Source organism: Populus alba, chromosome 6, assembly GCF_005239225.2.
Source record: "Populus alba chromosome 6, ASM523922v2, whole genome shotgun sequence".
In the NCBI taxonomy this organism is placed as follows: Eukaryota; Viridiplantae; Streptophyta; class Magnoliopsida; order Malpighiales; family Salicaceae; genus Populus; species Populus alba.
In genome coordinates this window covers 10,715,310-10,743,256 of record NC_133289.1, presented here as the reverse complement: position 1 = coordinate 10,743,256, position 27,947 = coordinate 10,715,310, and the positions used below count along the sequence as shown (strand labels likewise).

Here is a 27,947-nt window from a genome sequence, read left to right as displayed (position 1 = left end):
TTTTAAAATTGTCTTTGTCAATTGTATTGGAGAAAACACTGAAGTTTTCCTTACAAAACATTGTCAATTACTACAATGTTTTTCCTCATGGGTTTGTTTTCCTTCCAAAATTATCTTTGTTGATTTTTTTTAAAATATTAAGTTGGCAAAGAATTTAGCTTTGTAATTTGTTTTTGGTTTTTATTAACAGAAAAGCTAAATCATGTGGCTAAAGCATTATATCTTTCCTCACAAATTACTGTGGATTGCTACAAATCATTTTATTCAGTCTATAAGTTTTTGATCATTAACATAATTTTTTTTTCCGTCATGAAATATTGGTCCCATCATACCTTTAGTTTCTATTACTTATCTAACGCTGGTTCACAATTATAACACTATCAAATATATTTGTTTTTAAAATCCATAGCAGCGCATAGATATGTCATTTCATGATAATAATAATAAGATGTTGAAAAATACCGGTGAAAAATTGTAAAAAAATAAATAAAAGATTGTGTAATAAGATAACAGGATTTTGTTTACAAAGAAACCTTTTTTTATCCTTGTTTCAAATCATCCATATGTTTTCTATATTTATTCTTATTTCTTTTGATTTTATTATATAAAGAACTTAGAACTAAAAAGTTGTATTTTTTTGCGGGAAATAAATATTAAAAAGAAAAGGAGGAAATATATTATCAAATTATTTTATTTCAAAGAAATTTAACCTTTTAATATTCTTAACCATATGATTAAAGAAATGTTTTTGGAGGGATCCTTGATACATGAGATAATATATTTTAATTTGAATCTATCTTTTAGCGTTTCAATTTAATTTTAGTTAGCCCGCAAGCATCACAATTTGTTTTTCTTTTACAACAGTAAGAGTTGTTTTAACCAACTTTTGAACATAAAGACTATACTCTCCTTTTTTTTTGTAACTCAATTTTAAACAAAATTATACTTAGTATGTTTAAAAGAAATTATTTTTTACTATCTTTTTTTCTACAAATATTTTCTAGAAACTTTTATGTTATTAAACTAAAGAGTTTTTCCTTTAATAATAAACAACAAGATAGGTGGCCTGTGGGCTGGTCACATTTTTCTTAACATAAAAAAAAATTCAGAAGATGATAGCATTTTTAAAGAAGCAAGAAAAATTTGAAAATAAGGTCATTGATTCGGATGGGCTTAATAAGCTCGATTACTTTAATAATATTGATTATAAAAAAAAGATAATGATACTAAAAATAAGTAAAACAAAAAAAGACAATGATTAATTGAAAAAAATAAACACTTATCAATATTATGAAACGATACGCTCTAAATATTCTTAAAAGATCACAACTATATTATTTGATATCAAAACAAAAATTGAATAAGAACGAGGTATCCTCATAAAAAGAAAAATAAAGAAAATTCAAAGCTCAATTACCAACAAATCAAATGCTAAAGGATAAATTGAAAAGGAAATAAATTAAAAAAAGATAAAAAAACTCAACTCGAGTCAGCATGCTAAATTCATGGTCCAGTTGTGAGATAGGAATTAGGGGTGATCATTTTCAGTTCGGTTTGATTTTTACTAAAAAAAAGTAACCAAACTGATTTTTTTTGAAAAAAATCGAAACCGGTTCAAACCGATCAGTTTCGATTCGGTTTGGTTTTTTTAGAACAAAAACCGGTTCAAACCGGTTAGGCTCGGTTTTTTGGGTTTTGGCTCGGTTTTTCGTTTCCAATTTGGCTTGGTTTTTTTTTGTTTGGGTTCGATTCGATTTTTTCAATTTAGGCTTATAAAACTGAAACCGAACCGGTCAGTTGTTTCAAAATTCTAATTGGTTTAATCGGTTTTTTTCATAATTTAGTTTTTTCGGTTATTTTTTTCCTGGTTTTTATCGGTTTAATCGGTTTTTCTGTTTTTTTGCTCATCCCTAATAGGAATAACCCCTTACAAAAAAATTGAATAAAACAATTAAGGTCAACTCCAAAAAAAATTAAATAATGAAAGGCAAAACTAAAATATAATCAATTAAAAAACATAAAAAATCCAAGTCAACCCAGATTAACTCGATTAACCTGCGACCCGAGTTATAAGATTGGGATAGCCCCATAAAACAAAAAAGTAACAAAAATCACAAAGTTGAAGGTTCAATAACCTAATATCTAAGAATGAAATTGAATTTTTTTTTTTTCTAAAAAAAATCAAAGTTAAATAAAGACAATCTTTAAAACTTGCGACCTTTTATAAGACTGGATTACCCCATAAAAAGTAAACCCAAACATTTCATGGAGAAAAATTCTCAATCATCCAAAATTAAAAAAATTAATAGTAATCAAAAGTATAATGACAAAATCTGATATTAAAATTAAATGAAAATCTGAAAAATAAAGTAAATTAAGAAAAAAGATAAAATTAAAAAATAGCAATAAAAAGAATGATGACCAATTAAATGAAATAAAATAACGAGGGACGAAGGTGAAAAATAAAATTAATTAGAAAAATGATAAAAAAATAGTAATAAAATGAATGAAAACCAAATATAACAAATGAAAAAAAACTAAAGGATGATGAAATTGAAAAACAATTCTAATTTTATAAATTATTTCAAATAAAACAAATAGTAATAAAAAAAGCGTGGATCAAAGTTGAAGGAAAAACAAATTGAAGAGGTTTCTTTAAAAAACAAGAGTGGCACACGTGGAAATCGAAGGGAAGAGAGAAAAGAAAGAGGAAGAAAAAGTCTGTTGGTGCCAAAACTAAATGCCAATGGCTACACTCATTGTTGAAAGATGGAGGGGCCACTAACATAATTTGAAAAATGTCCAGAAGCCACTGGTTTTTTTTTTTTGAAAGACATCACATGCGCCCCCTAACCCTCTAGTGCGTGTTGCACGCACCAACCACTTTTATTTTAAAATATTATTTTTTTTTATATTAAAATATCAAATTGCTCATATTTAAACTTGATTATACGAAAACAACCCTGAACACTAGCTTAATAATTTCTTATTAAAAGGGCAATTATATCATTTTAGGGTGCTTAAATAAATGAAAAGATGAAGAAGTTCTTGAGTGCGAGTTTAATATTACTTGCTTTTAAATGTAAATAAGTAAATTTATTTTACTAAAAAATATAAAAGACCAATTTATCCTTATAAATTTGGTATTGATTGAGGAGTCATGTAGAAAAGATGATATTACCCCATCAGCAAGGCCATTGGTTTTTGTTGATAAAGGAAAAAATATAAATACATTATTTAAATCCATAAGATTTTGTGTATTGATCTACACCGATATCTTTTAGTTTTTTTTTTTTTTAAAAAATTAACTTTAACATTTTTTTCTTTTTCTTTCTTGTTGTTATTTTACATGAATCACATAATATTGGATGTAGAAATAGTAAAACCGAACCAAACATTTTTTTTTTTAATGCCCGATAAAAGAAGAAGGTATTTTTTCCTTATAATAAGAGATTATTACTAAAAAAATATTTTGTCTCGGCAAATAATAAAAGTGATTCATGTTTAGAAACACAATGGATATGTTGCTCGTGTGTTCCCATGGGTTGAATAATTTTTTTATGTAAAAAAGTGATAGGTTAAAAAAATTCTAGTCTCAAGTCATTGGTTAAACTGACAATTTAAGTAATATATAAAAAAACAACAACGAAAAAAATTGACAAAAAAAACCACACTATGCTAGCCTAACTAAAGGAAAACCAGAAAAAAAAGAGTCAAACTTAAAAAAAAAAAAAAAGACATCTTTTAAAAAAGGGGGGGGTGCAAGCAAACCTAGGCGAACCTCCTGAATTTAGTCTAATCTAAAAAACTCGCAAACTTGTTAAATAATAGACCCGAATTCAATCAAGAAACTTAAAGTCATCCCAATTAATTTTGAATGATGGAATCGGTTAAAAAAACTATTAATAAAAAAATTTGTAAAACAAAAGGGACAATAAAAAGAAATAGGGCTAAATTCTAACAAAAAAAAAACTCAATAGGGATGAAATCTAAAAAAAATATCCTAAACAAAAAAATTACAATTAAAAGATTCAGGATCAAATTTAAAAAGTTAAAAAAAATCACAGTGGGTGAAATTGAAAATCATTTGTAATATGATATATTATTTATAGATTAAAAATTATTCAGAGCTAAATCAATAGAATCAAACCAAAAATATTAAGAAAACAAAAGTTTAAAAAAGAGAATTAAACTGAAGGAAAAAAAAAACAAAATTTAAGGATAAAGATAAAAAAAATTAAGAAAATATCAATTTAGAAAAAGGAAAAAAAACAAGACAAACTCGATAAATCTCTTAAACTTGGTCTAATCATCCCGTGAAAGTTTTTACCCAAATTCAATCAAGAAGTATAATTCTCAATTAATTTAATTTTGAAGGATAAAACCGGTATAAAAATATTGATAAAAAATTGCAAAAGCAACAAAAAGAACGAGGAAAAACTTTGATTGGAAAAAACCTAAGAAGGATGTTTATTTAATAAAAAAAAATTCAAAAACAAATATCAATTAAAACAATAAGTACCAAATTTTAAACATTAAAAAAATCATAAGGAGTGAAATTAAAAACATTTGTAAGAATCAAGTAAACCCAAATAAACATTATAAACATGGTCAAATCTTAAAAAGCTCGCAACCTATAAAACCCTAGTTTCGGGTCCTATCAAGAAATTTATTATAAGCAAATTTAAAAATATAAATTTTTAAACTTGTTAAAGCAATAAAGAATTACGAAAAAAGCCTAAAACGAAGCCAACATCCAACTTAGATCAACAAATCAAACACATGACAGAGGACATGGAATTAGGATTACAGATTAAAAAAAATCATAGAGGGTGAAATTAAAAACATTTATAAAAACCAAGTAAACCTGAATAAACATTATAAACATGGTCAAATTTTAAAAAGCTCGCAAGCTATAAAACCTTAGTTTCGGGTCCTATCAAGAAATTTATTATAAGCCAATTTAAAAATATAAAATTTTAAACTTGTCAAAGCAAAAAAGAATAACAAAAAAAGCCTAAAGGAAACCCAACAGTCAACCTGGGTCAGCAAATCAACACATGGTAGAGGACATGGAATTAGGATGACGCTATAAATAGGAAAGCTAGAAACATACCAAAAAAATATATTAAAAAAATCTTTTAAAAAAGATGTAAGTCGACTTGGATTAATCCTTTAGGTCTATTACATGAGTTATGAGATCGAGGTGACCCATTAAAGGAAAACCTAAAAAAACAAAGAAGCAAGATTTTTAATTAAACAAATATCGATGGATGAAATTGAAAAAAAAATCAATACAAAACAAAAATAGCAATTAAAAGAATTATGACTAAATTCAAAATAAAAAAAATTAAATTAAATGTTTAGGGATGAAATTGTTAAAAAAAAATCCATTAAAAAAGTAGCAATTAAAATAATTAGGATCAAATTTGACATAAAAATTAAATGAAAATAAATGCATAGAGATGAAATTGAAAAAAAAAAAAAATCAATCAAGAAAATGATTCAAAACAAAACAAATAATAATTAAAAGAATGGGGACCAAATTTAAAATAAATTTTAAAAATCAAATGACTAGTGATGAAATCAAAAATAAAATCCAATTATAATTAATCAATGTAAATAAAACAATTGCAAATAAGAAAAGAGGGACTGAATCAAAAAAAAAATAAATAAATTGAATGCCGATATTATTTTTTGTATGTGCAACATACAATGTAAGAAAGAAAAAAATGAATAGAAAGAAAGAAAAGAAAAGCAATTTTAGGCCAAACTACGCCGAATCACTACACACACGCCATCTAGATAAAAAAAGGATGCCAAGACAATCAAATAGGTGTTGGAATTACGATTACAGCCATTAGCGCTAGTTGCATGCGTCGCTAGAAGATAACAAAATGGTCGACGCACAACTCTTTTGTTTTTTTATTTGAACAAAATTGAAAATGCTCATGGGACTAAATAATAATAACAAACAAATTATGATGAAATTATAACTAAGCTCTCGAAGCCAAGGCAAAAAAAAATTGAATGATAAAGATAATGTATTAATTTTATTATTTTATAAAATATAAAAATATTATTTTATTTAAGGATTACATAAATAATTCTACTATATATAAATATAATTACTAAAATAACCCCGTATAATTTTCAAAAAATATTTATGTTACGAGAAAAAAAACCACCTTATCTCTTAAGCAAATGCAAAAGATAAAAAGATTAAGGTTAATATAGTAAATGCACTACCAGGGATATTAGTTATTTTTTTTTTGGTATAATACGTGTAAAGATGAAATGAAAGTACAAGTCTCTTTTATTTAACTCATAACCATCTCGTCATCCATTAATTCAACAGATTATTCTCCATGTCCCTTCACTACACAAAGCATCTTCTCTAATCACCTTCTTAGGTTAGGGCCGTATTATATTAATGGTATATTTAGAAATGTGATAAAAGAGTTTTTTATTTAAAAATATATTAAAATAATATATTTTTTATTTATAAAAAATATTTTTAATATCAGCCTATTAAAATAATTTAAAAATACTAATAAAATATTAATTTCAAGTAAAAAAAATAAAATAATTAAATTTTTTTATAAATACTTTTAAAATACAAAAAGCAACAGAACATAAAAAAAAATATATAGAATTGTGATTTCAAAAAGATTAGTTAATTTGTATTATTATTTTAATATATTAATATTAAAATAATTTTTTTAAAAAATATTATTTTAATATATTTTTCAAGCAAAATATATTTTAAAATACATTCATTTCATTATACTCGCCTTCTAAAAATCCTGCAACAGGAACTATGTATTAAAAAAAAAGCAAATTATCAACAAAAATAAAATATTTTTACTCTTTCCAAACTCAGCCTCTCTATCTCTGTCCTTTTTAATTCACTCCATTTTTTTTGATAGACTTAAAAAATTAATAATTAATAAAAAAAGCCAATCCCAAACAGTAAACAAACACCTTTATATTTATCATATTATATAAAAACATATATCTTTTTTATCTCTTCACTTTCACTACTCGTTTCTCTCTCCACAACCTTCCCAGAAAACTGAACTTTCTCTTTCTAGGAAAAATAAAAAAATACCTTTGATAAGTTAGTAACTGCGTGGCTTCTCTTGAAGGCCTTCTTTTTTTCTTTTTTGAGATCTACTTGTGTACAGCTCCGAATAGAGATTGCAGAGAGAGAGAGAGAGAGAGGGAGGGGGAGGGGGAGGACAAGTAGAGATAGAAAGAAACTATCACTCAGAGAAAGAGAAAGGTAAAAAGAAAGAAGAAAAAGAGACGATCTTTTTTATTTATTTTCTCAAAAACCCAACTTGAAAAGATATAAACTTCGGTATCGTACGGATTTGTTCTTGTTGTTTTTGAGTTATTGACCTAAAAATTTGTACGAATGCTGGGTTTTTTTTTTCTTCTGTGAATCGGATCTATGGAGGCGGGGGTTGGGGGTTGACTGAATAAGTTTTGTGGGCTATAGGTGTTGAGTTTGTGGGTAACGGTGGATGTTTGGTTATTTGTTAAATTGTTGTCATTTAAGCTGGTTTTGATATTGGTTTATGTTTTGGTGAGATCTGGGGTGGCTTTTTGCGTTTTAATAGTTACTAGGATTTGATTTTTTATGTTTTAGCTGTAGCTTTAACTGATCATGTTGATTGTTAAGAGTGAATGTTGTTGAAGTTAGTTTTGGAAATGGTGATTTCAGTATATTCTAGGGTAATGATGCAAAACATATGCCCCTCTGATTTTGTGTATCTGTGCAATTGAGCTTGTTGCGGATGCTTTAATTAATGATTTTATGAAGTTTTTCGTATTACTGTGTCTTTGTTACTTTTGTGTTTTTTTTTGGTAATTTTTGAATTATTTGAAGACTGCATTTCTTAATACTAGGCAGACCTGATTGATGTCTACTGTATCCCCTATTGCCTGATGTCTATTTTTTATCCTGTGAAACTATTGGATTCTTCAAATCCTCCATTTAAATGATGATCTTGCAACTCCAGTGGCTTGCTTCATCCTGTTGCGCACCAAAGTCTTCCAAATTATATAGTTTTTTGAGATTCTTTTAGCCGTTGACTGATTTTGTTTATGGAATCAGGGTTGAACATCAAAGGTGGGGATAAAACTCAAATAATTGCAGTAAGGTTTGCTTGAAACTGACTAGCTGCTAGTCATTGTCAGGAGATGAATAGCCTACTCAGTAGGCCATCACAGTCACTCCCGTGTAGCATGCAAGCTGATTTTGCAAGTGTTCGATTGGTATCCGACGATCACAGCTAGTATTGGTATTTCTGCTAGCGGTCACCATGCAACTAACCTTTCCTCAAAGAGTTTCTATTGGGTACTATCTGGTTAAGTGCATTTGATAGAGCCTCAAGTTGAATATTGTCTTTGCTGTTGTTTGACACACTGTACTTTCTGTTGATGTGCTTCAAAAGGAAGTGTAATTGACTTTGGTTTTACTCAATCAACATTTTCAGGTGAAGAAGTAGTTAGTGTTCCTGTTGAATGGTTAGTGAAAAGAGGCATAAATTATAAGGAGGTGCAGCTCTAAGCAGCAATGTAATTTATTTATTTTGGCTTTTACTGGGAGGCTCCTCTGTTGCTTGGAAGTGATATTAAATATCATACTGATCAGTAACATGGAAACTGAGTTTGTAAATGCTAACCATCTACCGCATTTTCTTCGTCGGGTGTTTCCTGCTGTGGGACCTGGGCTTCTGATTGCAATTGGATATGTTGATCCTGGAAAGTGGGCAGCAACTGTCGAAGGAGGTGCACGCTTTGGGTTTGATCTGGTGCTGCCAATGCTTATTTTCAACTTTGTTGCCATTTTATGCCAGTATCTCTCTGCTCGAATTGGTGTGGTAACTGGAAAAGATCTTGCCCAGGTATCATCCTATTTCCTCAAGGATTCTATGTTTCTTTCATTACTTTTCTCTACTTGTTAATACCATGATCACACATGTTCTATTCAAAGATGAAATAATTTTGTGTTGTTTTTGTGTTCCAACATGATTAGTTTCTCTTGAGCTCTTTCTCCCTCTTGCAAGTGGGAGTAATGAAATATTAGAATTTGGAAATGGGAATTAGATTGGTTTAAGTCCACATGGTACTGCTCATGCCCCTTGCATTTTAATGGAACAGGTAGAGGTCTACTAAGGACCCTGCTATCTACCCTACTGAGAACCTGCTTTTGCATTATTTTTGTGTTCTGTGTCATGATCCTTGCATTTTAATGGTTGTGCTTTTCTTTAGTATGGCCTAGTTTTGCAATGAATGGAAAGATAATCTACTTTCATTAAGTGATTTATTAGATAATCGAAAACAGAGAATTTTGAATACTATTTGAAATTCATAAGAACTCTGACTAGGAGTTGGGGGCTCTTATCTTTGTTTTACAAGTAGGTGTTGTAATAGCAATAGGAGTAGCTGGGGAAGCAGATGAGAACCTGCTTTTGTAGTATTTTTGTGTTCCGTGTCATGATCCCTGCATTCTAATGATTGTGCGTTTCTTTAGCATGACCTGAAGATAGCAGGGTTCTTGGTAGACCTCTACCTTTTCCATTAGATTAATGTCTGAGCAACACATCTGTTTCCATATAGAAACTATTTATCCATTTGTATGTACATTCGTACATGTATATGTGGAGATGTTTTTCCAGCTATTAATTGTATTTTGAAGAATATTGGCCATTTATGATTATTTGGTGTGTTCACTTTCTATTCTGCAGCCCCCTTTCCCAATTATGATTTGAAATCTAATTAATTCACCTCTTCTTTATGATGCCATTAGATTTGCAGTGATGAGTATGACAAGTGGACATGCATGTTTCTAGGAGTTCAAGCAGCGCTTTCTGTGATTGCATTGGACCTCACTATGGTAGTTCCTCTCATTCTTAGTTATTTGGTATATCTGGTTGCCTTTTCCAAAGATATGGATTTAAGGCATCTGGTATGTGATGTGATTTATACTAGAGATCCCTTCTTGTAGTCCTAACTTGTGAATTGTTTTCAATAGATTCTCGGCATTGCACATGGTCTTAATCTTCTCTTTGGAATGGACTTATCCACCTGTGTTTTTTTAGCTGCTGTTGATGCTGTTTTATTTCCAGTTTTTGCTACCCTCCTGGTAAGTCCAGTTGCTTGCATTCTTTTATTTGCTCACCTTATAAATATCTATTGATTTTCTTACCTTTTTTTTCTAGGAGAGATGCAAGGCAAGTTTCCTCAGCGCATGCATTGCAGGCTTATTATTACTTTTGTATTTCTTCGGAGTTCTCATCAGCCAACCAGAAATCCCTCTTCCCATGAACGGGATGCCAACAAAATTAAGTGAGGACAGTGCATTTGCTCTGATGAGTCTTCTTGGAGCAAGTATCATGCCTCACAATTTTTTCCTCCATTCTTGTATTGTGCTGGTAAGTTTCTTTTTCCTTGCATTTTTTTCTTCCAGCCCTTCTGTATGTCTCTGGCCTTGTGTGTTTTGGCAATACCATTCTGTATACTGTTCAGAGACTCTGTTGACGTGCCTTATTTGGCATGCTGTTAGTTTTATCTCAGTATCTGCCAGTTTTTTTTTTTTTTTTTTTTCAGTTGAGCTTTGAGTGTCTATTTGACATTTGAGTTTTTAATTTTGGTGCAGAGAGGATTTATTTTGTGTTTTCTGCTCTTCGCCACTTGAATGTTGGTGCTTATTTTATTTTATGTCATTTTGTGTCAATTATGCCATGCATGGATGTTTGAGAGTTGAGTCCAAGTGTGCACTTTGCGATTGTTGTTGCCTTACATGGTTTTCTTTTTCTAAAAGAATTTCTAAGTGTATGTTTGGTATTGTGGTGTAGGGTGCTTTTCGCTTGAAAATGCATCAAAATGATTTTTTCCCCATTTTTGACATGAATACATTAAAATCATCGAAAAGCACTAAAAAGTAGCATCAATTTGATGCTTTTTTAAGTGAAACGCACCCAAAAGCATAAGCTACCTTACTCGCAAACACTCACTTAATGGCTCGTGACAATGATACTGGCAATTGGGTTAGTGAGGTATTTGATATGAGAAATCTGAGAATCTGTACCTGTCCTGGGCTGATGCTTTATGGTGTCACTATCCCAACAACATCCAGCCTGCTTTTTTTGTTTTTTCGAGACAACCAAAAGGCCAAATAAGCGTATTCTGTTGATATAGCTTGGTGAATGGATATCAATTTTCCCCAATAATGCAACTATTTCCCGTGTCTGTATGTATACATATATCTTTTGCATTGTTAAGGTCGTGGGTGTTTATAAAGCTAGTTAGGTGCGTGTAAATGTTTGGTGAAGGCTCCTATGGAGCAAGGGTAAAAAAATAGACCCCATAATAGATTTCAAGACTCAGAGTTACAACCATCAAGTTGTCCATGTTTTTGGCTAGTTGCGGAACACATCATTCATGGCATCACTAGTCTCCAGGTTGGGGAGAAAAGGCTTTGGCCAGAGAGGTGTTACACACTACCTGTAGCAGAATCGTTATAACTTAGAATTTGATAAATAGGATTGTGGTACTGATTTCTTATAATTGTTGAATCTTTCAAAAAGTGCTTATTTGATGTTTATATACTATACCTAAGAGGAGCCCTGGATTTTGATGACATTCAACTTTGGGGTAGCAATTATGATAGACATTGTTTTGAGATTGCCCATGGAGACCCTCCTTTGTTGGGAATACAGTATACCTTTGGTGGAAACAAGTTGCTGAAGTCCAAAATTAATTTTCGACACAACTTTATTTTGTTTGGGTGGTGGTAAAAGCCACAAACTATTTCAGAGGGAATTCTAGGCTGGTTTTCGCATCTCTTTCTTCTGTACTCGAACAACAATTTTTAAACAATTGCTGCTTTCATGCAAATGTGTCTGGATAATGAGGCTTAAGCTTATCTTATCAGTTTTTTGTTTGTGATGCATTGCATTTGAAAAATAATTCTCAACCTTTTCTTATTAATTTCTTGGTGTGCATTTGGAAGCCATGATCTCATTGTATATATATATTTTTGTTTTCAGAGACATTTGAGTTTGCTTGTTTCAATTGCTTAACAAGCATGAAAGCTTCTTACTCTTGCACAATGTTGGAAAATAGAAATGAATTTGACATTTGCGCCTTGTTGATGCTTAATCACTGTTATTTAATTAAGCTCCACCAGTGTCTTCCAGTTATTTGGTTTCATATACTTTTGAAATGAGTTCGATATTACTTGATAGCTTTTGTTGGATTACTTTCTGAAATCTGATATCTTTAATTTTCTTGCAGCAACATCAGGGACCACCAAATATTTCCAAGGGTGCCTTGTGCCTTAACCATTTTTTTGCCATTTTATGCATCTTCAGTGGCATCTATCTGGTAAATTATGTGCTTATGAACTCCGCTGCAAATGTGTTCTACAGTACTGGCCTTGTTTTACTTACTTTTCCCGATGCGATGTCACTTATGGAGCCGGTACAACTCTTTTCTCATATTCATTACTTGTGAAGATGTATTTTTTGGCATGCAAGCATTATTCTGTATGAATTTGATGAATACTTATTACTTTGATTCCAAATAATGATTTTTTCAGGTGTTCAGAAGTCCAGTAGCACTCTGTGTCGTTTCACTCATTTTGTTTTTCGCGAATCACATCACTGCACTTACCTGGAATCTTGGTGGGCAAGTAGTGCTTCAGGGTTTTCTCAGACTGGATATTCCTAATTGGCTTCAACGTGTGACAATCAGAATTATTGCAGTAGTTCCAGCTCTTTATTGTGTGTGGACTTCAGGAGTTGAAGGAATATACCAGTTGCTTATATTTACACAGGTTATGGTAGCTTTACTACTTCCATCTTCAGTGATTCCCCTTTTCCGTATTGCTTCATCTAGACAAGTGATGGCTGCCTACAAAATTTCTGCATTCTTGGAGTTCTTAGCGCTGATTTCATTCATGGGGATGCTTGGCATAAAGATTATTTTTGTGGTGGAAATGGTTTTTGGGGATAGTGATTGGGCAGGCAATTTGAGATGGAGCACAAGTGGTGGGTTGTCAACCTCTTACACTGTTCTTCTCATTACTGCCTGTTCATCATTTTGTTTGATGCTTTGGCTAGCAGCCATCCCATTGAAATCTGCAACCCACTTGGATGCTCAGGTATGGAATTGGGATGTACAAAATACCGTGTCTGAGCCATCCATACAGGTAGAGGGGGAATTTTTTAGTGAAACCAGATATACTGAAGAGGAACCCATAGGGGGACAAGAACAATTATCAGGTCCAGGGAAATCTGCACAGAGTTACTCGGATGTAACTGTTGCAAATGCTGATCCTGATTTGCCTGTGACAATTATGGAGTCGGATCAGGAACATCATTTGACTACTATAAAAGAAAATCATTCTGAAATTACTTTCTCTAGTCCTGGAACATTCTATGAGGAGGAAACATCACCTATAATAGAGTCAGCATCTCTGTCAGCTGCTATGAATGTGGTCCCTGGCAGTGAATTGCTTGGTGCCAAGAAGACTGATATTGAATCAATTGACCCAGTTGATAAGACTGTGGATATAGATGGTGATTTCCATGCTGAAAAGGAGGACGATGAAGGGGATAGCTGGGAGCCTGAAGAATCATCCAAAGGGGTTCCTGGAAGCACTTCATCTTTGACATCTGATGGTCCTGAATCATTTAGGAGTCTTAGTGGTAAATGTGATGAGGGTGGGAATGGTGCTGGAAGTCTTTCTAGATTAGCAGGGTTGGGTCGTGCTGCAAGACGCCAATTAGCTTCAGTTCTTGATGAGTTTTGGGGACAATTGTATGATTTCCATGGGCAAACAACTCAAGAAGCAAAGACCAAGAAACTGGATGCCCTGGGGGTTGATTTGAAGCCTTCTTTGTTGAAAGTGGACACTACTGGGAAAGAATTTAGCGGATATTTCTCATCTGTTGGTGGTAGAGCATCTGATTCTCTGATCCATTCAAGTTTGGGTGACTCTCCCAATCATTTGAGGGTGCAGAGCAATATCGACTCATCTTATGGAGGTCAGAGGGGACCATCCTCTTTATGGTCCAACCACATGCAGTTGTTGGATGTTTATGCACAAGGTCCCAGCCACAGTATAGCTGACTCAAGTGAGAGACGGTATTCTAGTGTACGCACGCTACCATCTTCTGATGGCCGGTGTATTCAGCCAGCTACAGTGCATGGTTATCAGATTGCATCCATCATCAATCAAATTGCTAAGGAAAGAGGTTCCAGTAGCTTAAATGGTCAAATGGACTCACCAGCACCGATATCACCATCCTTGGGCCCTAGAAACTACAGGGACCCACTTGCTGTTGCTATGGGGCAAAAATTGCAAAATGGACCAAGCTCTTCACAACCTCCAGGATTTCAGAACCTTGCAGTACCTAGAAATAGCACGTTGCAATCTGGAAGACTTTATCATGATGTTTACTCTTCTGGATCTGCTGATGATGCTGGCAAGTCAGCTAATACAAAGAAGTACCATAGTTTGCCTGACATCGCAGGGCTTGCTGGTCCTTACAGGGACCTATATATGTCTGAAAAGAATGCTCAGTGGGACAAGTCTGTAGGATTTGGTTCATCGGTTAGTAGAACAGGTTATGAACAATCTTATTATTCAAATACAAGATCAGGTGCAGGAGCAGGAGGCCCTTTGTCGTTTAATAGACTCCCAAAAGGACATGGTGATGCTTTCTCATTTCACATGACTCCAGACCCTGAATCACTCTGGTCTAAGCAGCCATTTGAGCAGTTTGGTGTTGCTGACAAAAGTCGTGTTGTTGGGAGTGGATTAGGAAATCGGTCTAATTCTATCAATCGTGAAGTAATTTCTCCTGTGGATCCTGAGGCCCAACTTCTTCAGTCTTTCAGGCGTTGTATTGTGAAGCTTTTGAAATTGGAAGGATCTGACTGGTTGTTCAGGCATAATGATGGAGCTGATGAGGATCTGATCGATCGCGTTGCTGCAAGGGAGAGATATTTGTATGAAGCTGAAACAAGAGAAATGAACTGTGTAGCTCACATGGGTGAATCTCCATATTTGTATTCTGATAGGAAGTCTGGTTCTGTTTTGAGGAATGATGATGCAGCTATCACCAACATTTTGGTTTCCTCAGTTCCTAATTGTGGGGAGGGCTGTGTTTGGAGAGTGGATTTGATAATAAGCTTTGGGGTCTGGTGTATTCACCGCATTCTAGATTTGTCACTCATGGAAAGCCGGCCTGAGCTGTGGGGGAAATACACTTATGTGCTAAATCGTCTCCAGGTAAATTTCTCTGATCTTTTGCCATCTATTTATGCGATTTTGATCAAGGGATTTTGACCCCTGCATAAAATGCTCCTGCTTGTAGATCGTCCAGGAAAAAAAAAAACCTTGCTATGCTCTTGAATGGTGGGCAACGCATTAATTTCCTGCACATATTTGCATATTGTTGTTCATGTTGAGCCAAATAGTTGCTGGGCGTCTAGGTTTTTATTGTTGCAACTAAATCATCTGCAACATCCCTTAGGTAGCAATATATGTGCTTCATTTTTCTTGGCTCTTGAAATCCTGTTCTGGTGTGTTTTTTCATTGAGGTTTTTTCTTACCCGTCCTCTAAAACTGACAGCTATACTTTATGAATAACAGGGTATCATAGAATTGGCATTTTCAAAGCCCCGTAGTCCCATGTCCCCATGCTTCTGCCTTGAAATCCCTGCATCCCACCAGCACAGGTCAAGTCCACCTGTTTCGAATGGAATGTTGCCACCTGCTTCGAAACCAGGTAGGGGGAAATGCACAACTGCAGCAACGCTTCTGGACTTAATTAAGGATGTAGAGATTGCCATATCTTGCCGAAAGGGACGATCAGGAACTGCTGCTGGCGATGTTGCTTTCCCAAAGGGAAAAGAGAATCTGGCTTCTGTGCTTAAGCGCTACAAGCGCCGACTATCCAGCAAGGGAATTGCTAGTAAATGAGCAGTCTGGGTAGAGCAAGGTTCTGACATCAGCTCCTAAGAGCTCGTTGCTTTTGTTCCATCAGTTTGCCCAACTGGATGGTATCAAGCTGTTTAATTTTGAAACGCAGCTTACTAATTCAGGAATTCTTACTGCTCAGTTGTTGTGGGTCGCTCTCTCTCTCATTAAAAGGTCTGCTGCAAAAATTAATTTTCCTTGTATGTTATGTATACATAGGGATATAGATAACTGGATATGTAATTGCAGCAGAATTAAAGAAAAATGGGTAGAAAGGTGGAAAGTTTGAGTAATTGCATTTCAGCTTCTGTAACTAATAACCACCTTATTTATGTTAAAAATCTTGTCAAGTTCTGTAGAGCAAAATTATCCATCTGTTCTTGTCTTAGTTCGAGATTGAGAAACACAAAATAGGACAGGAGTGTCAAGATTTGGCTACCTGATCCATGACCATGAGTGGCATTGAACTCTTTCACTCAAGGGAAGGTAATAAATACAGAAAAAAGGATCTTGCATATGGGATTTTTTTTTTTTTTTTTGTTTTTAATGTTATTGGTCCTGATACATGGATTCATTCAGTCGAGGGAGACCAAGTAGTTTGGTTGATATTTTTTTAAAAACGTTTTCTTTAGAAAAATATTAAAATAATATATATTTTTTATTTTTAAAAATTTATTTTTTGATTTCCCCTCATTAAAACAATCTAAAATTATTAAAATAAAATAAAATTAAAGAAAAAATAAATTAAATTTAATAAAAAATATATTAAAACTCGTCCCGAAACATGTTATGCTTATATTTCTAAACGGTGACAAAAAAACAAAACAAGGTACCTGTAGTTTTGATTTGACCATTATAAATTGAAATCACTTCAATCACCCTTCCTTCACAGGACGGGGTCGGCAAGAGTGTTGTTTTCTACCTCACGTCACCGTAGTGATGATGACACGTGTGGTATGGAACCCATTATCTATCGCTCAGCAAGAAAATATGCCACCACGCACGCTTCTCCATTGTTTATGAATTTTGCTTTTCTGCTTCGTATCATGCGACCGACGAGGATTTCTTGCTGAATTTCAATCGCAAACAATTCACAAAGAGGTAAGCTCTGCCTTTTCTGATCATAAGAAAACTCCTCGTACCATAATTCACTTTTTATTTTTTTATGGGAAACCAGTTTCTTTATACACAAGGAGCAGTTTGGATTGAGTGGGAGTGTCGGTAATTTAGATGTATCTTAATTTATTGGGAATCCATACTTGAACATGTAGCTAGAAATTTGAGTATCAATGAAATTGAAAGTGGAAAATGGGTTTGTTTCCTGTGCCAGTCAAGTGATTTTGCATGTTAAACATGACATATACTTACTTAGGTTTAACCTGTTAACTGTTCCTTTTCATCTCCACTCACTAAAATTAACATCAATACTGATGTTGTTCTTTCCAAGCGACGACGACGACGACGATGATTAGTTGATCCCAATATATACGTATGTTCTTACAAACGGGAGGCAAAAGCCCTAAAAGGAGGGGAAAGAAAGGGGTAGAGCCCTTGAGCCAGCTTTCTGTGGGGATTTTGGCAGTTGGGTGTCAATCTCCATGTGTGCTCTTTAGTTGTCAATGTGGCACAAACTTCTCACATCGGATCGGAGAGTAATTGTGAATTTGAGAATATATAAAGCTCTGCACTGCGTGTCCTAAGATTACCCTAGTTTTTGTTTTTCTTTTTTTACGTAGGGTGTCTGGTCCCCGTTCAAGAAAGAAAAAAGAAAAAAGAAAAAAGAAAAAAGAAAATCTGTTCATCCTTAATGCCAAAATCTAGGTTTCGAGGGACATTTGAATGAGGCAAGCTCGCATGCTTGTTTTCTATAGTTCTTAAGAGTTAAGATGCTGCTTTGTCCAGATGAAGTTTTCATTTGCACCCCAAATGTTCATAGGGATTCAATGCAGAAATGCTTTGTTTCATGCTTCTATCTTTTCGTTGCCATGCCCAATTTATGGTGTTGTTTTGACTGGGTAATTCTCGGTTATGCCATTTGGATTCTTGGCCGTGAAGAGAAAGGTGTGATCTTAGATATGTTTTAATTAAGATGTCTATTGGAGAATTCTTGTTAAAACATGGTTAATGAGATTTTTTGAGGTTATATTAAAAGTGAAGTTTACTTATAGTGTTGAAACTTTATTCGAATTTAATCTTCAATATAAACTTGAAATATTAATATGATTTCAAAAAATTATAGCCAAATAAAAAATTGATCTAAAAAAAACTCTCAATTGACATGTTTTTGAGAAAACTTAAAAATCTTCTAAGACGCCTTTCCACTTAGAAAAGAAATGTTTATATAATAGGAAGATTCGAATTTAAAATCAGGCTCATAAAGCACCCAAGCTTATAAAAATAAAGATGACCTAAGTAAAGTGAGTTTTGGATTTAAATTCATGTGCATGGCCTGACTCGACTTTGCTTGTGCTTAAGCTCTAAGCTTTATTGTAAATTAATTTTTTTGTGCTATAAAAATTTCTTTTTATCATCTTAATTTTAGGCTCAAGTTTGTTTTATGAAGAATTATTTTTTTAGTCCATTCTTTTGTTCAGCCTATATATTAAGTCTGATAATTTTTTTTCATTTTTTGTCTAGAACTTGCTTTTTATAACCTAGATAGTTTTTTGGACATACTTTCTAGCTCTTTAAAACCAAATCTATTAGGTTTAATTATGGTTTTATGATGGGTAATCAAAGTTGATGGTGGATTCAAAATCAATTCTTATTAGTTTTGATTCTAAAATTCAATATAAAAAAGGGGTTGTAGGAAAAGTTTTCTAAATTGTTTTTTTTCTAGAATTTTCAGATTCTTCCTTTATATTTTTGGTTTTTCTTATTTGTTTTGAAGCTTTGGATTTCCTTCCAATCTAGATCTTATGATCGGTTTTGTTGAGAGATACTTGAGTATATTTTCTTATGTTTGTAGACTTTATTTAGAAATGCATTTAAACAATGCGGTGGTGGTGTAATCTTGAAAGGCTTATTGCAACTAATTTTTTGTACCAAGCTAGAAAAACAATAAAATTTTATGAACAAATGATTCATTATTGACAACAAAAATTTTAAACTTGATATACCTTTAAGTGCTTCAACAAGCAAGTATTGTATACCAGTTTTGCTTAAGTAGAAATAATATATATTCATAGCATGCATGTTATGATTGTGTTAATTTTTTATTATTCAACATTAGATATGTGCTAATGTAGCTATAACCCATGCTATACATAAAGCTAAAACATGTGGTGCTTTCAATGTTAACAAAAATATCATTCACCCTCTTATATTTTATTATGAATTACAATAGTGCAATTTTTAAAATTTTCAATTTGATTATCGAACTTTTTTGTTTTGCACAATTGAGCCATTTAAGGATCAAATAAGAACCTAATTGCATGTCATATATATGTATAAAAGGGAGGGTTAAATTGAGAGAAAAGGGATTAAAGTGAAAAAATGATAACATTGGTAGTAAATTGAAAATTTTTGTTAAAAATTTATTTGAGTCCGCTATTTTTTTATCTATTGGGTTACAGTCCCTAAAATTTTACAAAATTCAATTTTGATACCAAAATTCATTTGACTCATTTTCAGTTCTTTTTTGGTTAGAGGAGAGAGAGAAGGTCGCCAGATTCCAGCTTAGAGAGAATGTTTGTTAGTGGGGAATTCGACCCAAAAAATGATCATTTTTTTTTATGTCAAATGGTTCTATATGATTTAGGGAGTTAAGATTATGTGTTTTTTTTTTCTTGAAAACACCTAAAAAAATCATATTTGAGTTCAAGAAGATTTTTTTTTTTGAGTGGATTTTGGGTTTTAGGGCGGCTTTTTATGTTTTTTCGAGGTCATGGATTTGTTTAGCAAGGTTTCTAAGGTATTTTTTAGGTGTTTTGGGCCAAAAAGGGTTTGAAAACTAGTTTTTAGGTAAAAAAAACAAATAACCTTGTTTTTTTGCCTACCACAGTGGCTGGATTCCAAGGATGAACAAACGACGCGTTGTTCGTCTCATTAAACTTTTAAAAAAATATAGGCCCAAGCGAGGGCCGTTGCTTGATTAGGACAAGCGTTAGGCCTAGCCTACTAGGCCCAAAAACGTCTGACTTGATTTTTTTAAAAAATTTTTTTTTTAAGAAAAGAATAATGCATTAGTAGATCTTTTTTTTTCAAATAAATTTTGGGTTTATATTTTAATTAGTTTGTGATGATTTTTTTTAAAGTATTGGGTGTGTTTAGTTTGGAAAGAGGTATGAATGATTTTTTTTTATCATGTAGTTGTATAAAACATGTTTTTGAAAAAAGTAATAATATAATCTCACTGGAGTGAGGAATCTATAACCCGGTTCATAGGTTTTGTGTGCTAGCCTGGGTTACTTGGTTTATAGGTTCAATGAGTTGATCTACTGGCCCGATATGGTTTTTTGGTTTGTTGATTGTTTCTAATAGTTTTTTCTGGATTTTATCCTTTAATATTGGATTGGTTGAAAAATAAACTACATGATTTATTTATTTCTTTGATTTCTTTAGGGTTATTATTGTTTCAAATAAGTTTTTATTTTTAAGTTGATGCTCAATTTTGTCACTATATATTTTCATCATATAATTTAAAAAAATTATAACAAATAAATTATTAAACTCAATGGAGATCATGACACGATTTTCTTAGGGACTGATCGATCTAATATGTTATTGTCTCAATAGTTTTTGTGAAAAAAAGTTGTTATCTTGAAGTTTTGTTAAAAATTAAGCCATGTTTTTACAAGTTAACAAGATTGCATTTTGATCCATGAAATCAATCAATTTAATTTAGGCAAACTCTTGTGCAATTAAGTTTAAAACTCAAGTTAAGTAAAGAGTTGGGTTGTGATATTGTAAAATTTACTCATTAAGCAATATTTAATAACATAGTCAAAAAATTCTTTGCGCTCTTATTGTTGTTTTTACATTTTAAAAAAGATTTTCAATCCATGGTAGAATATGGGCCATTGACCCGCGTGTTTCTCTCTCTCTCTCTCTCTCTCTCTATATATATATATATATATATATATATATATATATATATATATATATATATATTGCATGTTTGTTTTGTCATGATATATAAAACAACATGCATTGAAACTAAACTTGTATAAATACTAGTTTAATAATTCTTGGATATCTTTTTTATTAGTATGCAATAAACTAAATAATACATGGTGATTAATTAGTCTAATTTTTGGAAAACAATGTCATTAGATTCTTAACAGGAGACAAGATTTCAAACATTTTGGTTAGGATTAAATTGAAAAGGGTCCTGATAAGTAAGTTGTATATTTGGAGCTAACCCTATTCGTCGATAAATATCCTTAATCTCAAGTGACAATGTGCAGGAGTAGCCGTCCTCCTGAGATCCTCGATCAGATCCAAAAATGGGCTATGTGATGATAGTGTCCTTACCTGTGATACTATTCATCTTAATAGTAGCCCTTGCATTTTACCTTCTTGGCAGGGCTCGGGGTCGAAGTGAAGCAGCCAGAATTCCCCAGTACCATGGGCCTCCTGCCCCTCCTGCCCCTCCTTTCCAATTCCAACCTCCGCCACAGGAGAAGCCATCACCGTCTCATGTTTAGAATTCCCCAGTATCATGGGCCTCCTGCCCCTCCTTTCCAACTCCAGCCTCCGCCACAGGAGAAGCCATCACCGTCTCATGTTTAGAATTCAGAGTTGGTGTAAATTAATAGTCTCTGTGTGTGCTTTTCCTATAAGCAAAGGTTTAACTTAACATGGATGCCTGAGCAGTGAGCAAAGAACTATTCTTTAATTTGTAACAAAAAATTAAAAGCTTTTATTTTATGCTTTGTAGAATACTAAATATATTAACTAATATTGGTGTTTGTTTCTATAAATTGAAGTTGATTTCTCATTGTGGAGCACGGGGATGATATATAATGAAGGTCTATAAAGATAGAGGATGTACCCTTCATCTTCCCCTTTACATATACCTTTTATAGTAGGGGTGATGATATTTGATTTTGTTTGGTTTTTATATATAAAAAAATAATCAAACCAATATGTTTTTTAAAAAACCAAAACCGGTTTAAACTGATCGGTTTTGATTTGATTTGGTTTGGTTTTTTAGGATAAAAACCGGTTTGACTTGGTTTTTTTCTTGTTTTTTTTTTTTTCGTTTGGGTTCGGTTTCAAGGCTTATAAAACTGAACCGAACTGGTTGGTTTTTTTCAAAATTTTAATCGACGGTTTTTTTTTCAATTATTGTTTTTCCAGTTTTTCTCGATTTAATCAGTTTTTTTAGTTTTTTTTATAACTCCTACTTTATATTATTCTCAATTCGGAAATAATTCTCAATTTTTATTATCATCTTATTTTAGAGGTGGACTTCAATGGGAGTCTATTTAATTTTTTTTATGATCAGTTATCATTAAATAGAGTGAAAAAGACATACAAAAAAATTAAAACATTCTATATTCATCAAATGATTTTAGGGGAAAAAACCTGTACAAACAATTTTAGATGGATATATATAAAAAATAATATAATTATAACATATTATTCTTATATATATAAATTCGGGTATAAATTTGTATTAAGTTGGAGCCCACTTTCATATCCAAATAAGTTATTTATTTTCTGTTGCTTCGCTTCATTCGGACAAGTTATTTATTGATTTATATGATAATTCGGGTATAATTATCATCCCTAGTCAAGTGTCTACCTTATTAGATAAGTGGCAGGCTGCGGAATTCAAAGGGCAGTCTTGATTTGAAAATTTAGAAATTCATGTTAAAAATAAAAATAAAAATAAAAATAAAAATATCTAAATTCGACTGTCTTTGACTCATTGCCAATCGTCTCGACCAGACCCGGTGACCACACATGTTGTCTGATTCGATACCTGGCTCAGGCTGTTCCTTCTTAAGAACAAGAAATCCCTCAGCTGCTCTTAAAAATTTGCAAGGCAAAGATAATAATATTATAATTAAGATCCATTAGATTTTCACTTAACGCCTAACAACATTTTCTTACGTCTCCAACACGTTTGGGCTTTGAATTTCTTATTAAAATTGTGGTCATAATACATAGCAATCATGACTATGAAACGAGCACTTGTTGATTATACTTATCATAATCCAGGTTGGTGTTAACATTTTATTAGATAATGATTATTTTTGTATTTTAAAAATATTTTTTAAAAAAATTTAAATTTAAATTTTTTTTTTGTTTCAAATTAATATTTTTTTTGTTATTTTTTTTTAAATTATTTTAATGTGTTGATATCAAAAATATTTTTTTAAAAAATACAAAATATTATTTTGATACATTTCTAAATAAAATTTATTTTAAAAAATAACCACAACCACACACTCAATCAATCATACTTAAATTAAATAACTTTATGATAAACATCGGCATTTATTTATGCAAAGGCACAGTGCTCTCACCTCCCTTGGGAACTTCTCATGTCATCATAGCCAAATCAAAGACTTCCTAAAAATTAAATTGTTATGTTTAGGTCATAAATGATCATGATTATTACATAACATATATAAAGTTTCTTAATTTTTAAGTTATACATTCTTAAATTGTAAAATTCTCAAGTCTAAGATTAATTGTAGAGAAAACTCTAAAAACTCCGTAAGTTTTGAAAAGTCTCTTCTTCTTTTTTTTACCATTAATTCTCTTATGAAAAATAGCCTGCAAAGTTGCTTAAATATACAAGAAAAACATCAAGTTAATTATTAAAATCCTAATCTAAATAGAAAAAAAAAAATCTAAATACACCAAGGAAAATAAAGAAAATCCTATGCAACAACTTCTAGGTTGAATTTGGTCATGTTCACGAACTCAGTTGAATTTGATTATGTTTTGATTTTATTACATGATGTCCTAATTAAGGGTAACAAATGAGCAAATATTTGATATAACATAAACTATATAAAGGTATTTGAGTAATCAAGAAAGTACTCATCGTCTTATGTGAATGAGGAAAAATACTTCACATGTTCTCAAATTAAATTAATTGTAAATCCTTGTGCAAGGCAGAATGAGATTTAAAAAGAGTTTCAAATATTATTCAAATAATTAATGACTATGTTGTTGAGAAAAAAACATGATTTTTCATAGTAAATACATTTCATGCTATGATGTCTAAATCAGAACATTGTTGATGAATTGATAATAATTACACTAAGAAACTAATTACTAAAAGGTTAAGTCAAACAATTTATGACTTTTCTAATATTTGGAGGATCATAACAGGTTGTTAGATATTCTACTTGATCTTTAAATATAAATCAATTAATTGTTGAATTGATAATAAATTAAGTTGTTTAGTTTATTTGATCCTATTTTATTTAGGATTGTGATTTATATTTGAGCCAACTTATAAAAGAATCTAATAGGTTACACATATAAGAACCATTAGTCAGAAATTAAAATGGAATGATTATTTAAGTGTGATTTAATTTAGAAATTGAGAACTGAAGTCTAATTTATACAAGAAATTACAATTCTAAACCTATAAAAATTAAGTACAGACTTGATTGAATAAATTTCTAAAATTATTCCTAAAATAATATATGTGATATCATTCAGGGCAAATTGATATTTTGCTACTTATAGAGTTTTCAGGTTTTCTTATAAATAAAATGTTATGCTTCTTATTTTTTAAGTAATACTAAATTGTATGGTATATAAACCTGAAAAAACACAAATGAAAATAGCTAGTACTTAAAGACATAACAATTATATTATTCTAAAAGAGTTTAATATTTCTTATTGGTGGTTCGTGTAAATTACCGTTAGAGGTCAAAAACTTGGACAACTTGTGGTTTATGACAATCCAGTCTTTAAGCAATTATTCAAAGTCAAAAATAACATTTGATCTTAAAATAATCTTCATAAAAACCCCAAAAAACTCTAGATTTGTCTAACGAAATCCTTGGAAATCTACAAAAATTTAAATTTTACCATTTCTTTATATATGTGTTTCGGAAAACCCAACAACTATCTCATTTGAGAATAACTCATCCCTGAGCTCATCATTAAAATTGATATTTTCCATTTCAAAGAAACAAAAACTTTGAATATAGCAATTTTGATTTCCATTCAAATGCATGTTAAAGAATACCTAGAAGTTCTCTCACCATGTCATTGATATCTTATGCAGTTTATTTCACCTTTAAGTTTTTGATTTGGTCAACATTAAATCTAGTCTTAAATATTTGTTCTCCAATGTATGTTTCTAACTTTCTAGCTCTTTGATATGTTTTTTATGCAAGCGTGTATATTTTATTGTGTTTGGTATGGAATAATTTTATGGATTTATCAGTATTTTTGTTTTTCACACATACTCTTTAATGTTCTGATCCGTGGTTTTAGTCCCACCATCATTTTCCATAGAGAGAAATGCATCTGATGGTGTGTAATTGTGTTCTTTTAACCTTTTTTTTTGGGCAAGATTGCCTGACATGAAGGACTCACCTTTTTTTTTAAAATAATTTAAGATTATGAGAATCAATACATGGTACTAATTTAGGAGATTTCTTGATTTTTCCTTCATTATTGGTAGATAAAACATCGATAAGTAGAGCAGTGACGGCAACAATATTACCTGCAATAATGTTATTGTTATTGTTATCACTCTTGCAATGTTGAAACTATCTACTTTAAAAAGATGCCACCTCCTTTACATTTTTTTTCCTCCTTGCTATTTGAGGAGGTTAAACAAAAGGCAAATTATAATAACCTAATTGTTTGTTCATCCTATATAAAATCTTTTCATAATTATCATGTACAAACTCCTAAATTAATGGTTGTATCAAAGCTTGCCATGATGAAATTAGAGGCTTATTAGTACAAGTTTTATATTTTATAACTTCAAACCACCATTTTATAGCACCGCAAGCAAGTTTACATATGGAAAATTTTACTTTTCATTAACAAGGAACCTTATTCAAATAAAATTCTAACAACCAATTAATAAATTTTTACTTTGAAAAATTCCTATAAAAAAGGAATTTCATTGAATTTACGAATGCATCTACGTAAAATTTGACTTTGAGTTAAGTCTCCAATGCTACACCTATTGTAAACACCATTACATATAAACTTGATGTTTATATGGGTTTGTAAGAATAGATCTAGGAATTGGCTAATTCCGAGGTAAGTTTCTAAGCACATCCCTCTTCTTCTCACAATTCTCGTATATCCCTCTTATTAACTGAATTTGATGTTCCAAGCTATTTTATATTGATATCATTATTTGCTCCAAATGGTCTAGCTTTTTCAATTAGATTCCTTGCATTGCTTCTTGAGCCTTCATGGTGCCCTAAATGACCTTCACTCGTGCATTGTGAGGTGGGTTGTTATCATTTTCATCCATAAAAGAGACCAATCTACTATGATACCAATTGATGCAATGTACAATATGAATAAGGCTCCTTAATCTTTAAGTTTTACAGTTATAAATTGTACAGAAAGAAACTAAGGATGTTTAGTCTAATGTTACAACCCTTAACCATAAAGAAAACTCTGAAAACTTAGATACATCTAAAAAGTCTTTTTTTCTTATTATTTTAAAATGAATTTAGATTTGATGCAAGGACGTGTAGTCATTAAATTGATTTATAAAGTAATGAAGTAGTAAAAACTTCAAATTGGATTTGGGTTTTACATGACTACATCTTGGGTAGAAGTCTTTAGGTTAGTCATTTCATGCTCTCTTGCAAAAACAAGTCTCCCAGAGGACCCTTTAATACTTCAATAAATAAATTATAAAAAGGAAGAAAAGTATAACAAAAAGGATGAGAAAGTAGGAGAGTGTATGCCGTGATGGTTGTGTGGACTTGTGTTGTTTGTGTATACTTCGTGACTCGATGTTTTTATATACCTTAGCTACGTGAAATTATCTCATGTAGTGTGGAGTTGTAGCATGAGTAATCATGGAGAATAATTATTTTACCATGCAGGTAACCTGTAAAATGAATTCTTGGTTGTTGCATCTTGTTGTGCCATTGGTTATAAAAAATGATAAGAAAAGTTAGCGCTTTATTGGCAAGGTTACATCATGTTTACTGTTGGTGGTAGTTATTAAAGAGAAAACTAGGCACCACACTAACATCTAGGTGTGGTGTATGCCAATACTAAGCCTCGAGATTGAGAATTAATCCATGATTTGTTGTTGGATGAAAGCCCAAAGCTTTGTGGATTAAGAAGCCTTCTTGAGTAAAAGGGCCATTAGAAGACAAAAACTATCCAAACAAACACCCATGTTAGCTTTTCATTCCATTGTATTATTATTATTTTGGTAACCGTGAGTGTCAGAGTTAATTTACGTGCACCTCGACTAATTTTCTAGGACCCTGAAGTTAACAACTAGGTAAGCTTCGAGTAGCCCTAAGGTTTGTGACACTCAAATTGGTGACATCTGGGGAGCAAACTCAAGACTTGACTAGTTGAGTTACACCTCTTAATGTTGCTATATTATTATTATTATTATTATTATTATTATTTGATTAACATGGGTGTCTGATCAACTTGTGCGCACCTCAACTAATCACACGGGCCTTGAAGTTAACAACCATGTAAGCCTCCAATGGTCTTAAGGGGACTCGAACTCGTGACCATTGAGGAGCAAACTCAAAGCCTGACCAGTTGAGTTATTATTATTAATTTTTTTTTATAACCCGGGGTGTTTGAACCAGATTACGCACACCAAAACTAATCCCCGGATCCACTGAACATCCTGCAAGCTTAGTAGGCAGGTAAGGCACCGCGAGGATGACAGACGTACATGCTAAGGCTCGAATCCAAGATGCAGAGACAAGAAAACCCTTGCCAGGACCGCTGGGCTACAAGCCTCAGTGCTATTATTATTAATTTATTTTTATTTTGGTTTCATAAAAAT

The 27,947-nt window shown here is 31.9% G+C and overlaps 1 protein-coding gene across 3 annotated transcripts; it reads left to right on the top strand.

The window, feature by feature from the left end:
• Positions 1-7,034: 7,034 nt before the first annotated feature.
• On the top strand, positions 7,035-21,944 carry LOC118048306 (ethylene-insensitive protein 2.2). 3 transcript variants are annotated; one of them, XM_073410035.1, is made up of 10 exons: positions 7,035-7,285; positions 8,206-8,365; positions 8,505-8,915; positions 9,821-9,907; positions 10,046-10,156; positions 10,233-10,445; positions 12,310-12,495; positions 12,614-15,313; positions 15,677-17,104; positions 21,412-21,944. In XM_073410035.1, exons 3-9 carry the CDS (start codon positions 8,667-8,669, stop codon positions 16,004-16,006), a joined length of 3,876 nt encoding a protein of 1,291 aa, XP_073266136.1. In that variant the 5' UTR covers positions 7,035-7,285; positions 8,206-8,365; positions 8,505-8,666; the 3' UTR covers positions 16,007-17,104; positions 21,412-21,944. The 3 variants fall into 3 exon arrangements, with proteins under 3 accessions (XP_073266136.1, XP_034913803.1, XP_034913804.1); XM_035057912.2 differs by having other exon boundaries at positions 8,123-8,365; XM_035057913.2 differs by having other exon boundaries at positions 8,123-8,375.
• The last annotated feature ends 6,003 nt before the right edge of the window (positions 21,945-27,947 follow it).

Coding starts and splice junctions, on each gene's coding strand:
- LOC118048306 (XM_073410035.1), top strand. CDS start 8,667: ATGGAAACTGAGTTTGTAAATGCTAACCATCTACCGCATTTTCTTCGT. Junction 12,496..12,613: donor CGATGTCACTTATGGAGCCG/GTACAACTCTTT, acceptor TGATTTTTTCAG/GTGTTCAGAAGTCCAGTAGC. Junction 15,314..15,676: donor ATGTGCTAAATCGTCTCCAG/GTAAATTTCTCT, acceptor TATGAATAACAG/GGTATCATAGAATTGGCATT.